The following is a 17566-nucleotide window of genomic DNA, read 5'->3' as shown; positions in this document are numbered from 1 at the left end:
GTTGGAAAGATTTCACACAGTGAGCATCATCATCATCATGATGAAGGTGAAGGAGCTTCCTGAAGTTCTCAGGAACTAAATAATAAAACTAAACTTCAGTAAAAAAGCTACAGAGCCACGACAAACACCTTCAACATCCCAGTCAGTACAACTGGTTCCATCATCACAAGAGGAAAGATGAATGAAATCAGAATAATCTGGGGTGTAAAATGTGTAATAAAAGAATAATAGCAGGTAAACTCCTGATCTGACCTTCTCAGTCTGATTCAGTGCTGCATTCTGCTCATGTGTTTGTGTCTCCATGTAAAACAGCACAAAAACAGCAAATAAGGAGGAAATAAATCTCATATTACACATTTTAAAAGATGATCAAATATACGGGAGCGCTGTGTACAAGTATCAGCTGTATGGGTTCAGATCTCTAGGACTTTTGTTCCTTTAAAACAGATAAAATGTTCTTCATTACCAGTAGATCTGAAGCAGGTCTGTACAGCAGCTCTGTGTGGTGTATAAAGTGATTGTTCTGGATTTGTTTATTTAAAAAAGCAGATTTTTATTGTTTGTTTCTCTTTCTCTCTATCTGCAGTATCTCCAGTAGATGGTAACAAAGTCCTCCAGCCCGTGTGTTGCAGCTCGTATCCAGATGAAATGTTTCCTTCATTAGAAAGCTGAAGCTCCATCATGGGCAGAACAGAGATCAGAAGCTCCACATCCCTTCAATCTTCTAGTGACAGTCTGTCCAGTAACTGCAATCTTAGATGGAAAGAGTCTTTGGCTCAGATCCACATGCAGTTCCCAGTCCCTGGCTATGCTCAGTGTACATAAGTCTGCTGGTTTTCCTCTTCCTAAAGGATGTGAACTGTGGGAAGGTAGTCTGGACATTAAGGGGGGCGGCACTGGTTGTAACTCTCTTTTGCTTGAGTGCTAAGACCAAGTTCCTCAGCACTTGGTTATGGTGTCAGGTGGATCTACCTTGAGTTAAGCTGTTCTTGGAACCCACCAGGATGTGTTTGAGTGTTGCTGGAGCTGCAGGTTGGAGACAGGCTGGATCTTTACCAAGCCAGAGATGAAGTGTACCCGGCCAATAAAGTGATTCTGATAAATGTTCTACAGTTACAGTAGATTTTTATCATTATTACATTAAATAAATACTAATGCAGCAGCTTGTCTTACATAACCTAGAAATATGAGAGTAGGAAATGTTCTGGAGAACATACTAATCTGATTCTTTTACAGCTGCACTACGAGCTGTTTGTTGGTTTTATTTACTCTTCACAGTAAATTCAATATGTAACGCTGTAATGCTAGTGCTTTTTTATTGAGTATGTAAAGTAACCTTCATTTTATTCTGTCATGCTGGAGAATTGATTTGTATAATAAAAGTAAAGGATTTAAAAAAATGAACTTTATCTGACTCGCCCCTCTCTGTATAGTTAGTTCTCTTATCAATAACAGTAGAAATGAATAATAGTGAATAAATGTTGAGTTATAAACAGTAGTACAGTTATTACAGCAGGTTTAGATCTGATTGTAGGTTGATTGTAGACGCTGTTTTCTCTCTGTTGCTATGTAATGAAACTGGTGTTAATAAGAGAGACTGACTGGTTGGATGTAGACGGCAGTTCCAGATTCACTCTTGTACCAGAATGAATAAATTTTACTCCTGCATTAGAGGAAACGTCTTTAATGTGTCACTTAGAGTTTAAATGTGAAGATTTTATTCAGGAATGACTTACTGAGTTTGGTAATCAGTTCTATGATTAAAGATAAGCTATGAGCTAAACTAAAGCTAACATGATTGTAAGGATTGTTCTATTTTATTTAGTTAGAATATGTAAATAAAGCTGATGATTTTCTGTATCTATGATGTAAACATAGTTTGAACAGGTTCATTAGAGCGAGTAAGGAGCAGTTTTACTACAGTGTTCAGCTATTTCTTTATATTTAAGTTCATTAAACTAGAAACTTTTATTTTGTAATGTTAGTTTTTAATGAAAGTTAATTGTACATACCAGATTAACTAAAACTAAAAGAAGGTGAATTAAGAACATAATGACGTTTATATGACATTTATATACAGTGAGGAAAAACCGACTTTACATCTAAACTGATCAATAACAAATATCATTTCAGATACTGCAGGTATCTTTGTTTCTACACCCCACACTAAACTCCTCTGCTAATAGCAGCGAGAGAGAGAGATAGAGAGATGCTAACATGGATGTATGGAAGAGCTGAAAGGTAAAAAGCGCTGCTAACCAAGAGGAACTGTAACGGAGAGGTGAAGTTATGCTGCCACAGCAGACTCACCACCTGAAGGACCCGAGTGCAGTGGTAGCAGTGGTGCACTTTAGCCTGTAGAAGGTGTTTTCCTCATGTTTTCTTCTGTTTGTAATACTGTACACAAGTTTCCTGTATTGTGTGGTTGTGTTCTAATAACGAGACTGACATTTATGCTCGTTATACCAGCGCTAAAACAACAAATCTAATAGTGGCCTAAGACTTTTGCACAGTTCTGTATGTGTGTGGATTCTCCTGTGTTCTCCTAGATACTGGACGTCTCTATACACAGTATGAAGCGTCCATCTGAACTGCCCTCCCTCCCCCAGTCACCATCCCAGATACATTCTGATCTGTACCAGGTGAGGATCTACAATCATGAGGATCTGCAGCTGGATCCTTTACTGCTAAAGTTTGTGAACCCCTGGTTCAATTCTATGTTTTGTTGATGTTCTTAGTGAGAAAGTAAAAGTTTCCTCTACAGGAAACAAACTTCTGCACATTTTAATCTTCAAGTTTTGTTTACTTGCTGAATGTAATAAATTATATAAATATAAAAAATAAATCATAAATGTTATATTTAGTAAAAACAGTAATAGTGCATTAAAATGTGCAGATTTAGTTTCATGTAGATGATTTAAAATGTAAAGTTGATGAGATGTAACCAGGGCTCCAAACTTTTACACTAAACTGTAAATGTTACTGCAGGTCGGAGCTGGACAAACTCGCCTTAGTGACACATCTAGAGAGAATCAAACCCAGTTTAGTCTGCAAAGTTCTTACATTCAAATACAGAGAACATACAAATTTACACCATTTCAGCTGCAAACTGAATAAACGAGTCACAAAGCAGCAACCAGTTTATAATAACAGAACCGCCGACTCACTGAATCAGAGTCTGAATCGGTACATTTGAATCAACGGACACAATTAACTACAAAAATAAACTTTTATTAGACTTTTCTCCACTAGAAGTTTATATAAACATTTAACAACACTTTCAAATCAGTAAAAATGATAAATAAACACGTTATTAATGAAGATTACTAATGTTCACTCTTTAGCAGAACTCATTTAGTATTTTCATCACTCCAGAATAGCTTTTTGATGGTCCAACAGGCCTTTTCTAATTTGGATCTTGTGTTAAATACCACCAAGACTAAGGTTATGTGGTTTGGAAAAAGAGGTTCGGTTCACCAAGCAGTCCATGACATTATCACTGTTGATGGCGCTACTTTAAGTCAGGTCTCTGAGTATAAATATTTGGGCATATGGCTAGATAGCACGCTGACTTTTTCATATCACATTAGTAAATGACAATCTAAGGTTAGATCAAAAATAGGCTCTCTGTATAGAATGCGGGCCTCTCTTAGTCCATCTGCTAAACTGAAACTTGTACAAATGACCATCCTCCCCTTGTTAGATTTTGGTGATGTTATATACAGGTCAGCTCGAAAAAGTGATCTTCTGAAACTTGACGTACTTTATCACTCTGCCATTCGGTTTGTGATAAATGCTCCATATAAAACACATCACTGTACCCTTTATTCTACTGTGAACTGGCCATCTTTACACACTCGTCGTGCTATTCATCGGTTTATGCTCATATACAAAACCCTGCTTGCTTTGTCTCCTCCCTATTTGTGTCATTTATTGCAAACCTCATCTTCAGTTTATTATACTCGTGCTGCTCATCGTATTTCACTGAAGGTTCCTAAAACAAACACCATTTTTGGTCAGTCATCATTTCAAGTGGCTGCAGCCATAGACTGGAACAAACTGCAAGAAACTCTAAGGCTGGATACATTTATTTCTAAGACAACTTTTAAAAAACAAATGACCGATATCTTAAAAGATACATGCAGCTGTATGACAAATGGATTTTTCTTTTATACTATTGCTGGATGATTCGACTATGTGTTATTGTATTGTGATCATCGTTGTTTGTTTTCAGTGTCTTATGTAAATTTGTTTGTATGATTGTTCCTCAAGAGGCTTTGCCTTCTGCCAGGCCGCCATTGTAAATAAGAAGCAGTTCTTAATGACTTGCCTGGTTAAATAAAATAAAAAAATAAATTAGCCCACATTCCTCAGATCGGTTATCCTACACACGAGTCAAAGACAGATTACTCTGCTCTCATACCGCTTTCTTGTATTAGCGACCTATCGGCCAATCAGAAAATAGAATTTCTCAGCCAATCAGAAAATAGAATTTCTTGTTGCTGGGGGAGGTATGAAAAAGTGACGTAACCTATGCTCTGAATACGAGCTGGAGGTGGAAGAGAAGCGTCAGAATCATCAGGTAATATCTTTATTTATTTTCATCTTTCATTAGTTACTATAGTTTTTCTACTCTTTGTATAAGGCCGATACCTGCCACACTGTAAGTCTTAACACTTCATTTAATTAGATATGATGAGTGTGCCTAACTCAGTTTTCATCAACTTGTTATTAACACTCGTTTTAAATAAGTTATCTGTAATTTGTGGTTGAAAAAGTTTTCTTACTCAATATTCTTAATTTAAATTCAGTTAAAAAAAACAAGTTTCTGTATGAACCTAATTTGCACATGCGCACTTCGGACATCTATCTGTCACTAAACAGCAGTTGGAACATTTCTGGACGAGCCGCGGGGGAACTGCAGGTCGCTTATATAATTGTCGGGATTACCGTGATACTTGTGGAACACTGATTTAATAAGTAATTATTATGATTATTTGATGGTAAACTGGTGCACCGTTGTGTAGTCAGCGTCAGGTTTATGTGCTTTGTAGTTGTGATGAAAGTTAGCGTACAGTTACATCACGGTGAATGGTTATGTTTAGCACCCAGGTACTTTTATTAGAAACGCCTTCTCTGCTGGCCTAAACACTGTCAGAATGACTGACTTATGTTTTAATATATGTTTCCATGAAGATTTATCAATTAATTCTAAATAGTCTGTTTTCTTTCTTTCATAGATGTTCTATTGGTTGTGTGTATATTTATACTAGAGCTATTATCCAATCAGATTTCAGTCGTCATGTGTTGCCAGGGTGAAAGAAATCCGCCTTAAGGCTTTAAAATCAGTAGCGCGGCGCCTCGAGCCTAAAATAAACGGCAATGAAACTGATACAGTAACCAATCAGATTTTGAGTTGGCGTTGCTAAGGCGTTGCTAAGCGCCTGATTTGAGACTTTCTGATTGGCCGGGTCGCTGTACAGTTCACACTGCACGACTGATCGGGAATAAGGGGGTTTCACATCTACACCATCCATCACTGACTGGAATCACAGTCTCCCAAACTACATTTTTCTTTTACAGAAACACACGTGAGAAGTGACGAGGGGTTTAATGATACCACGTCCAAAAATACACATCAACATGTAGCGAGAGATCAAAGTTTGTGCGCTGATGTGCAGCGTAAAATCAAAGAGGAAACATAAATGAATCTGAGTGGATTTGGCAACCCGAACAGCATGGATTGTTCTATAGCAGGGCTGCCCAATTTGGGGCCCGCGGGCCAAACTTGGCCCGCCGTCTCTTTTTTCTGGCCCGCCTCACTAGATCAAAGTAGCGCTTACTTTTGTCAGTAGCTGGGAATTTCTTTAAACAGTGTTGAACTGCCTATAACGCTAGCTGCAATTCATTGGCTGACCACAATTTTACGTGAGACAGTGGATAGGAGAGGGGGGCGCTGTGGAGCTCCTGTCAGCAGACATGATGACACGAGTGAGGCTGTTAATCATGGAGCGTATGAGGCAGTGGCATTGGATAAACGAACATTTAAAAACAGTTTGAATATTTTTTCACCGAAATAGATTAAACCGCAGTTTGTCTCATCTGCGGATAGAGAGTGGCACTAAAGGAGTACAACATCCGTCAGCATTACGAAACAAAACATGCACACCTGTTCTCAAAGTACAGTGGCGAGGAAAGGTGAATATATTGAATATTTGAATATTGATGATATATATATATATATTGCTTTGCATGTTTTTCTTTACAAATTTACATTTGTTCAAATATTTCTGCTCCTAAAAAGAAACATCTATCATCCGTTGAAATAAATAAAAGCACTGTTAATTAGAATAAACAGGAGTGTTTTATTTAACAACAAAAACGTGATATTTTTAAATTTAATGCAATATTAAAATTAGGGTGGGCGATTTTCACGATTAATTCGAATGAACGTTTTCACACGATGTTAGAAATGTGACAATCGCGATTGTTTACATACTTTATATTTTAATTAAAATACCAACATGTCAGTTTAATATCAAAAGAGTAAAAACAGTAAACGGAAGACAACAAGGATCATACACGGTAATAGTTAGATTCAGAAATAAGGAGCGCAAACACGATCGGCAAAACTTCACAACGAGACTCACAAACAGAAGAGTTTAATTAAGATTCATGGAATCGAACACAGCTGAACTGAACCAGAACTCCGGAGTGGGAGGACCGATCAGAATTGACTGACCGGAGACTTGTGGTAGTCACGTGACAGTCTGTGGGAGCATGGGAGTTGTAGTCAATATTGTTAGAAGCGGATTGTGCCCCTCCATCCACCCCCCAATCACAAGGGGACAAAATGAAAGCTGAGTGATTACTTGTGGTCCCCCAGTGTAGATACTGATACACTAACTTCATTGGTGAAAACAGTAAACAGGCTCGTGTTTCTTTTAAGAAATCTGTAAAGAACTTTTTGTAGCTTTGCACTTTTCTTAATGTAAGGAGGTTCTGCTGCAAATTACTTCAAGTGAGTTGTTTGTGAGCTGTTCCTAAAAAGCATATAGCTAATTAAGATTTCTGTTTTGTTTTAATTATTGTTAATTGTTATATTGTTATTGTTATAAAGTTTGAGTCCCTTGAAAAGATAATTATAGGTGGTGCTGTTACTATTTTTACACTTCTGCAGTCTTGTAAATTAAAATGCAAAAAAAGTCTTTTTTTTTCAATTGCATTATACAAAAACAACAACAACAAAAAAAAAACACAATCAGAATCTTTTTTTTTTTGCAATATCGCCCAGCCCTAGTTAAAATAACTTTTAGTTTTGGCCCGTGGCCCCTCACTGAGATTAAATTTTGGCCCCTTATAAGGAATTATTTGGGCACCCCTGTTCTATAGGTTATATATACTATATACTTCTATACCTATATACTTCTGGTTTGATGACTATTCATGGTAAATGAACATGTGTTTCTTTGCAGGGTACGGTGAGAGATGATATGTTAGCATCTGTCATGGTGGGTGTGCTGACCATTCTGAGTGAAGATAATCCTGAGCTTGGCTTGATAATCATTATTGCCATGGCGGAACATTTCAGTCCATTGTTCAGGGATTGCTTCAAGGACTCTGTCACAGCACAGCATTACAAATGTGCCAGCACAAAAACAACGTGCATGATAAACGAAGCTGTGGCACCGCATTTTAGGGAGGAGCTGGTCACCAAGATGAAGACCAACCCCTTCACTCTAATAATAGATGGATCCAATGATACAGGTGTTATTTTGACAGCCAGTTGACCCTTTCTCATTTTCCAGTATTTATTTCTTTACACAACGTTTGGGTGTGGGGTGTATGTAATGCTTGTAACGTACTGCTCGCACCTTGTCATCGTAGGACGAGAGAAAATGAACCCCCTCACGGTCAGAGTGTTTGACGGCAAGGCTGTTGTTCACAGATTTCTGGACATGTGCACAACAAGTGGGCAACGCTGCGGTGCGGCCGAAGTCATTTTCCAGAAACACTCGATACCGTGGGGTAATTGTGTTTCTCTCTCTATCGACAATGCCCCTGTCAATACAGGGGCAAGAAACTCCATTTCCTCAAGGATACTCACAGAGAATCCCCATGTGTACATCCATGGATGTCCATGCCATATTCTTCATAATACTGCAAAACATGCTGGACAGAGATTTTTGGAAGTAAGTTTATATCCTCTCGATAACCTGTATGTTAAACCTAATGTAAGATTTAAATAGCTGGTTATGCTGTAGTGTCATTAATCTGTGATCAAAATACTGTGATTATGAAACATAATGTATTGTAGGTGACTGGATTTGACCCCGAAGATCTTGCAGTGGATGTTGGGCACTGGTTTAGAGGCAGTACGAACCGTAAAGGTTACCTAACAGCTTTGTGATTGAATCAGCAGCAGTATAGTGTGAATGGCCTGCAGAAGATTCTCAGTAGACTGAAACTTAATGTTACATTCTCATCACAGAATTCTGTGAGTTGCACGAATACGACTATATGGAGATACTTCAGCGTATTTCCATTCGTTGGCTGAGCCTGGAGCGGTGTTTGACACGGATTCTACAGCAATATGAGCCACTCACCAGCTATTTCAAGTCGTCAAGTAGGTTGCATATTTCACTGACATGAATGCAAGGTTCTTCAGGAGATTGCTGTGTAAATGTATACTATGTACAATGTGTGCTTTTCAATTTTTAGATGAGAAACAACCAAGGTTCAGAAGGCTGGTGGATGCATTCTGTAACCCACTGACAGAGGTCTACCTGCTCTTCTATCATGCAACGTTGCCAGCCTTCTCCTTCAGAGAGAGAAATCCTCAATCTTCCTTCTCTATGAAGAGGTAAAACAGGAGGGTTAAGCTGTGTTTCTGCCAGTAATGACCATTGGCCATTTTTCATTTGCTGATACTATTTTGTGCAAATTTAATTCAAAATCTTTACTGAAGTGCAACTTTGTAGATGACCGAGTTTATTCACGTTGTGTGGAAGGTTTTTGAAAGTCGAAGCGCTGCAGAGCCGAGCGGTGGATGAGATCCACTACAAGGATCCATCCAACCAACTGCCAGGTAATGCTCCCCAAGTTTTCCATAAGCAAATACATCAACTCTCCACCCACTGACCACAAATGGCTCATTCAGTTATGAGGATGTCACTGATGTGAAGGGATATAGTATATACTTTAAGAGGAGTATGAACATTGGGAAATGTGGGAGTCGTCCATGACTATTATTGTCAATGTACCTTTCTGAGGTTTAAGTCTTTGATTTAAGTCTCTGGTAGGACAAAAGCAGAATATTGGGTTTACAACCCGAGCAACGCTCAGCAGGCTCCTTGATGCAGGAGATATCACGCCACAGCAAGTGGAGAGGTTCCATCAGGCAGCGCTGGCATTTCTGATAGGGGCAGTTGAGTATGCTATTGTGAAACTACCCCTGAGAGAGACCCTGCTGAAACATGCCAGGTTTGTTGACGTCCAGCAGAGGACTGAGTGTGAAGTGAATGATGCTGCATACTTTGTGGAACGGTGAGGGTTTAACATTCTGAATAGATCGTGAAGTTTGATCACAGTTGAAAAAACATTTGTTTCTCCTAGTTCAGTACACATTGTGTTCTTTAGGTTTCCTGAACTGCTTCCATACCATGGACCCCAAGAGCATGATCAGCTGAGTGAGGAGTTCCTGGACTACCAGTTAATGGACATCCCTGTGCCCCAAGATCCAGCCATGTTTGACATTGAGGCTTTCTGGGGGGATATGAGCTCACTGAAGAACAGGGGAAGAAATATTCAGCACACACCCACTGACATGAGCAGCTTAATAACTGCAGAAATATGTAGGAGTGGAATCAGACTTCCTTGGTTCATTTTTTTAAAGGTGACTGGTATGAGCAGATTTCCGAGGCCGTCTACAATAGCCAGACTGGTATTAGTTCTGCCTCACTCAAATGCAGATGCAGAGAGGGTTTTGTCCATGGTGGGGCTTAATAAAACCAAAACCAGGAACGCGTTGGCTCTGGATGGAACTCTGTCATCCATCATGACTGTAAAAATGGCTGACATTGAACCACATTGCTTTAAATGGGAGCCTCCAATATCGGTCATCAAGGCATCAAAATCTGCCACAAACACTTACAACACACATCATCACTCATAAACACAAACACACACAGCTGCTGTTCATTTGTTTGTTTGTTGTTTAACACCATGTTTACCCATTGGTCACTCTCATGGTAAGATAGGTACCTAGCTTTGTTCGGGTTATTTATTCATCTTCTTTATCTTCTGTCCTTGCTGTGTTTATTTGTAGATGTGTATTATCAGTCCTGTATTTATCAAATCATTCATCTGAGTTTCTGTGGTGGTTTTGTTCAAGATTTTTACCACTGTGTTTGGAATTACGAGTCTTTGTCGTTCTATGTTATATTTTGTCAATTCCCCCCCCCCACCACCTGTGAAAACTCCCTCCCACCTCCCAATCTCACTCCAAGCAAACTTGAAAACGTGAGAGTCCTGGTTATAAGCTTTAAACAATCCCAATATAGGAATAGTAGAAAGTATTGAAGTGATTTAGAGATGATTCCATACCTGCATATAGAGAGAATCAAACCCAGTTTAGTGTGGAACGTTCAGGTGAGAAGATTCTAGAACTTTCTCTATTTACAGGGTTAAACGCTCCATACAGGCTGTGCTGTAAACTAACACCGTCTCCAAAACCCACCAGCTTCTTACTATATTCATCCCAAACTCATCACTACATCAACATCTACATTCATTTACAGCCTTTATTATCTTCACTTTATATTCAACCTACTCATATATACACTACATGACCAAAAGTATGTGGACACCTGACCATGAGCTTCTCGGACGTCCCGTTACTAAAACTAATGGTAATAAAACAGAGTGACCTCTATGTGATCTGTTCAGCTGGAACAACAGACACTTTTATGAGAAGCTTCTCTCAAGCCTCTGAAGTACGTCTGTGGGAATTTGTGCCCACTCAGTAAAAAGAGCATTTGTATGGCTGATTCTAGTCAAGAATACCTCGATTGATGTTCCAGTTTATTATAAAACTGGTCAGTGGTGCTGAGGTTTGTGTGGGTCACTGGAGTTTCTTTAAACCGAGCTTTTCTTCATGTCAGTAGGTTAGTGCACTAACTGAGTCAGTATCAGGTGTAAAACTGTACAAGTCAGATAATGTGATCACAGGTTGTTAAAATACAAAATAGAAAATTTAATACTTAATAATATTTAATAGTGGCTTCAGAATAATGTAAGTATAATGACTGTACAACCCCAAATAAAATAAAAAAAGGTAAAATGTAAATAAAATAAAAATGCAGCGTTCCTTACATTGACTGTGACTTTTATTTGATTGCAGGTTTGAACCCATGATATTTCATGTTTCATCTACTCAGTTTTATTTTATTTGTTAATATATTTCCACTCCTGTATAAGGCATAATAAGCGTATTATGTGTGTTCTTTTTATTGCAATTAATTTTTTGTGTACAATTTGGTAAATCTAAATACTGGTATTTGTATCTCATATTAGGAATTAACTTTAGGATGTCCACTTCAAAACAGAGCCTATATCACCATCTAGTGACCACAAATGGTTTTATTCTTGGTGGAGCAAAAGCAGAAGTACAAATTCCATAAGTTAAACAGAAGCAGCACCTTAATTCTCACTAGTCTAGAGTCTGGAAAGTAAAAAGTCTGGTAATCTTTCAGCAGCTTTGTAGAGAAGAGAGCTCAGAGAGTTTATCCATGACTGTGTTTGATATTATAGACCTGAACTGATGAATCTTGTGTTGCAGTAACTACCGTTTCTGTCATGAATGTCATGAAGTGTAAAACATGATGTTAAAATCCTAATGAATAAATTCCAGCCGATGACGCACTGACTTCTGGGAATGTCCACCAGCTGTACAGAGTAAACAGCAGCGGATCCTCGATACACCAAGATGGCCACTGTTTACATCTCTAGCCACAATATTCAACTTTGGAAGTTGTGTTTAGTGGGTTTTCATTTGTTCCAAACATAATGCACATTGTTTAGTTAAGATTAGTGATGTTACAAGTGACACCGAAGCTCCGAAGCTTGCATAAAAAAAACAAAAAAACAAAGCCGTGGTTTTAAAGTGGCGTATCGATGCTTGATTGGTTTAACCGCGTTCACATGACCAGTGACGTCTGAAGGTTCGTTCTGTACCGAATCATGTGACTGCTTTACCCCGGTTTAAAAGAAGCGCTAATCTTACCTGCAGTGTTGCCAACTTAGCGACTTTGTCGCTTTATTTAGCGAGTTCTCAGACCCCTCTAGCGACTTTTTTCACAAAAGTGACTAGCGACAAACCTAGCGACTTTTTTCACAAAAGCGACTAGCGACAAACCTAGCGACTTTTGGAGACTCGGACATGAAAGCACACATCGTTCTGCAGTGACTGTCCTCAACGAGCGGCGTGTGCTGCCGTGAGCCCCTCCGCCGCCCCAAAGCACTCACAGGCGGTCAGTCTCACAACCCGCATTTCCACCAGTTTTTGGGAACCAACGGTGGGCGTTACTTAAAGACAGTGAAGAGTCATGGAGTAATGCAGAGCATGTAGATTAACTGTGGGTATTTGTGCTGCTGTTACAGATGTTGGTTTGTATGTATAGACCGTTTTAAATGAATATTCACGAGTCCAGGAAGTGATGTAGATGTTCCTAAGACGCTTCCGCTTGGTGGTAAACAGCGCTCAGAACAATAGCGATTGAGCACAACTGCTTCAATTCTTTTGCGCTAGTTCAGGTGTGATTTATTGACAGTATGTCTAAATTAAAGTTAGGACCATGTTGTTCGGTTGGTGGATGTTCCCTCAGGCCAGGTACAAACTTGCTTTCAGAAATTAAGGTGAACAGATTTCCAAAAGAACGCACAGCGAAACGCTTGGATTGCTGCTGTAAATAGAGACGTCTGGATCCCCACCATCAACTCTTATAATAAATGTAATATATATTATTTCATAATAAAATATTGTAAACAAATGTACTCAGCTGAACGCTGTTCTCATGGTGTCTTGTCCCTGACGTTTAGCTAAAGTGTATTAAAATCAGGCGCTTAATATTTGTATTAATAGAACAGAATAAACATAAACTAACATTAGCCTTAAAAAGTTTACATTTTCCTTAGAATATGATGTATAAGCCATAACTTTATAGGACTATATTTTGGGGAAATGTCACTATATGGAATTATATTAACAGCTTAATTAGCTGTAATAATTAGCTTAGCTTAATTATTAAATGACACGCAGACCTATAAAGAAACATGGTTCTACTTTTGTAATACAAAAAGTATATTCTATTTATGAATACATTGTGCTTACTGTAAAATATTTCATGTATTTCCAGTTAGGCTATAAAAAAATCGTTTTAGCATTAGCTAATATGTTCTAATTCACTGTGGTTTGTCATATTTTTATCATATTATAATGGCTCTTAGCTCAACAGACACAAAAGGGTTGATGACACAATAATTATTTTAATAATGATTTTAATACTGAATTGTATGCGTCCAAACTGCGGTGTGCTTTCACTGCCTCTCTGGTGTAAACACACTCCGTTTCAACAGGGCAGTGATACACGGCTGGGTATGTTACCTCAGGCAAAGGTTTTAGGTCAGCGGAAAAACACTGACTTCTTAAATTCTCCTCAAAAGTGGCTGGTAAAGATACTTGATGATCTATCATTCATTTCTGCTAATATCGCGTTTGTTCCGCGTTCGGGAGACTCGCAAAGTACGAGCTCGTCATGTTGACAGCTGGATGGATGTTTAAAAATGGCGCTACCGGAAAGGCGGAAGGAACAGACATGCGCAGTAGCGTTGTTATTGTTTACCCTCATTGAAACGGTCTATAAAGCATGGATCAGCTGTTGGTGATAAGAAGACGTGATGTGTTTGTCTCAGTTGTTGTTTTCTTTATTTCATCACGTGAGAAGACATTTCATCACCCTCGACACAGATAACCAGTTTACTCAGTGCTCAAGAGAGAGATAAAACACTAAAGTTCCATGATACGAACAAACATCTGTGTGTAATAACCATCAAACCCAGTCTAACAGCTCCACATGTATCTGTGTGTAATAACTGTTAGGATGAATCTTTTGTCGAGAGGTCCTGAAGAAAGCAGTCGGGAAGTCCAGAAAGTACTCTTTAAAACACTTTATTAAGTGTAAAAATGATCTGTGAATATATGCCAGAGCTAGGCCGATCGGCGCTCTTTTCTCCTGCAGTATAGAAACACAACCACGTAAGAAAGAGACCGAGCCTCTCTCCCCGCCGGTTTTTTAAACTAGTCTAGGCTCCTCCTCCGCCGCTGCTGTTGGAGCCAATGAAATGTGCTAAAAAGCTCAGGGCTCCCCCCCCCCCCCCCCCCCCTAGGTAGTCAGGGAGGGAGCCTGGTAACGGCGCCATTTTGAACAATAGGCCATGCGGCCTGGATGTAAAATTGCCGTAAAACTTCCCATATTGAAATTATGTTTAATAATGATGTTTAATAATGATGTTATGTTCCAAAAATCCTAACAAGCCCCCCTTGAAAGCATCTTAATGCTTTCACATCAACTTTTAACTATAGGTTAGGTGTCTCTAGATTCCAGGAGATAGGATAGCCGTCAGCAACCCCCAATTTAACCCCTTCTGACTACATGGCCACTGGGCTGAATTTTTTACAATAAAAGGTATCTAAAAAATAAAAAGGCTACCAGTTAAACTAAAGGAACCGTACCTATCGCAACAGCTCCTAACCCTAAAACAAACAAACAAACAACAAAAATAATAAAAACAGGAAATCAAAATAACGTAATTAAAAAAATAGGAAATCAAAAACAGAAGAAAAAATAAAAACAATGGGTGCGTAGCTTCCACAGGAAGTCCGTTCAGGTTGTCCTACACCGGACGGAACTGCAGATATTCAGAAGGGGCCCATAGCTCCTGTTTCTCTGCATGGCTCCTACTGTCCCATGGATTCTACCCTGTCGGTCTTACCTGTTTCCACAGCGGCACAAACATTTAAACGATGAAACACAGAGAATATCTTTTCTAAAAATAGCAGAGTACCAAACCTATATACATCGTACACAATCCTGAGCTAACCCCTTGCGTTTTGTAGCTAAACTATGTGTGTTGTACTTAACTAGTGTTTTCAAGGATGATCTGCGTGTCTGCGAACTATATGTTTATGTTTTTCCCTCCTAGTCTAACCAAATCTTTTCTCTTCTTCTTGTTCCGGTGGCTCCTCTGGACTCTTCTTCCGCATGGTCGGTTTTGTCGGGCTTTCTGCTGTGGTTTGTTCCCTGTGGGCAGGTCCAGTTGGTGTCACTTCTGTCTCTCGGAGTGGGTCTTCCAATTCCCACGAAGTCTACCTCTGCCAGTCCTTCCAAGTCTCCTTCCTTCCTCTCGGTGTATGATCCGTAGTGCTGGTCTTCTCTCCTCATTTTCTCTGGACGGTTTTACCTTTAATTAAGCAGAGTTAGTAGCACTTATGCCGCTCGAAGTGGGTCTTCCGGCCCACCTTCAAGGGTTTCCTCCTCATCATCATCTACATGATATCTAGACAAACCAGCCAACATCATCTGGATAACTGGTGGATCCTGCCCCCCTCTGCTTCCTCTACACACTACATCTATTACAAATTTTTCTATTAATACCCTGATGCACGGGATACCACAACAACAACATATCACTAAAATTACCAATCCTACACATACTGACCTCACCGAGACCCCGGTAAGTAGTTTCCCTGACCAGTTCTAGCCTCACTGACTTTACTAACCAATTGCTAACCATGTAATAGGAAACTTAATCAATTCCACTGATTATTCCACAAAGCAATTGCTATATTGGTTTTCAGGATCGACTGCTCGACACCGACCAGAAAATAACTTACCACACAAACGGTTGGACTTTAACCAACCGACCTGAACCCGTTCAGGCTTTCACAGTTGGACTCGAACCAACTGACCTGGTACCAGGCTTTGAGTTTGGACTCTAACCAAACTGGCATGGACTCTAACCACACCGGATCCTTTAGACTCACCAGGAGTCAAGGCATGCCCACCATACCTTTGTCAGTGAAAGAGGAACCACGCCTTAACATTTATCAGTAATTATTTCGAATTATCTACAAGAGAATTCTCAACATACCAGACTCAGAACTAAATATTTGATTGCATCTAAATGAGGACTTAAATCGTCCTTATCTTTTTAGTCGGGTACCCTTTTGAGTCTGGCAGATTTTGAATTCTCCCGATCCTGGATCCAATCTGATCCCGACACACCACTAAAATTGCCAATCCCACACTCTCATACTGACATCACTAAACTCGTAATAACTCCCTTCCATGGCCCAAACATCTCTTCTAGCCACTTGACCCATTCTCTTACTAGTCGGACCCGCCTTAAGCAGAATTAAGAATCACCCTCAAGGATGGGTGCCTGCAGATCCTGTCCAGTCCCTGCGAGGGTTCTGGTCGGAGGTTCAGCACGGACGCAGTGGCTCAGATGATACCAGTTGTTACCTTTCTTCCCTCTTACTCTGACTGCATGTGAAGTGGCTTCAGTCACTTCCCAAGGTCCGGTCCACCTCGGCTGATCCCACTTCCTTTTGTGCACCTTGATCCTGACCCACTGTCCTGGTTCCACCTCAGACACTAATGGTACTCGTTCCTCTCCTTCTTTCAGTTTCTGGGGAGAGATACTGGCAACAAACTTAGTTAAAGCTTCCATGTAATTGTCCAACTCTTCATCCCACAAATCTAACATTTTGCCTACTGCTCTATCTCGTGGCGGACCTGACATGGGTCGACCAGTCAGCAGCTGGTGAGGTGAGTAATGAGAGTCCCCCCCTAGGGGAGCTCCTCATGGACATGAGCACTAATGGTAAAGCTTCAACCCAAGTCATCTTGGATTTATAGCAGGCTTTGGCCAATTTGGTCTTGATTGTTTGATTGGCTCTTTCTACAATACCCTGCGAACTCGGATGATACACTGAGCCAAATTTATGGGTTATTCCCAGGGCTTTTTCCACTTCTTGTAGTTGCCTGTTGCTGAAGTGAGTCCCATTATCCGACCTGATTGTTGTAGGTACACCATACCTTGGAATCAATTCGGTCTTAAGCCATTTCACTACAGTTTTGGCATCTTCACGCCTGGCGGGTATGGCTTCCACCCACCTTGTGTACCTGTCGATCATTACCAGTAGGTAACGATAACCCTTCACCACTCTGTCTGGACCCATGTCAGTGTAATCAATACAAATTTCCTTAAAAGGTGCGTCTGGTACTGGAAAATTTCCGATAGGTAACCTGTAGGTTGGTTTCGGATTATTTTCCTGGCACGCCCTACACTCTCTCACATGCAACTGAACCATGTCTGCTAGATTTGGATGCCACCAATTGGTCCTAAGGTGGTGCAGCATGGTTTTTGTCCCTACATGGGTGGGACCATGGGCTTCGATTAAGAGCAGTTTTAGTACCGCTCCTGGTGCCACTATCTTACCTTC

General features: G+C 39.9%; 1 protein-coding gene across 1 annotated transcript in view; it reads left to right on the top strand.

Moving 5' to 3' along the window:
• LOC134304385 (NACHT, LRR and PYD domains-containing protein 3-like) overlaps positions 1-1382 on the top strand; it is a 92582-nt gene extending 91200 nt beyond the window's left edge. Inside the window, exon 9 of the mRNA XM_062989994.1 lies at positions 587-1382. Coding sequence (XP_062846064.1) covers positions 587-605 — 19 coding nt within the window. The 3' untranslated portion in view covers positions 606-1382. The remainder of the gene's footprint in view (positions 1-586) is intronic.
• Positions 1383-17566: the final 16184 nt, after the last annotated feature.

The sequence above is a fragment of the Trichomycterus rosablanca genome, assembly GCF_030014385.1.
Source record: "Trichomycterus rosablanca isolate fTriRos1 chromosome 3 unlocalized genomic scaffold, fTriRos1.hap1 SUPER_3_unloc_1, whole genome shotgun sequence".
In the NCBI taxonomy this organism is placed as follows: domain Eukaryota; kingdom Metazoa; phylum Chordata; class Actinopteri; order Siluriformes; family Trichomycteridae; genus Trichomycterus; species Trichomycterus rosablanca.
The sequence above is the reverse complement of the archived record's forward strand: the minus strand, read 5'-3'. Positions and strand labels throughout refer to the sequence as shown.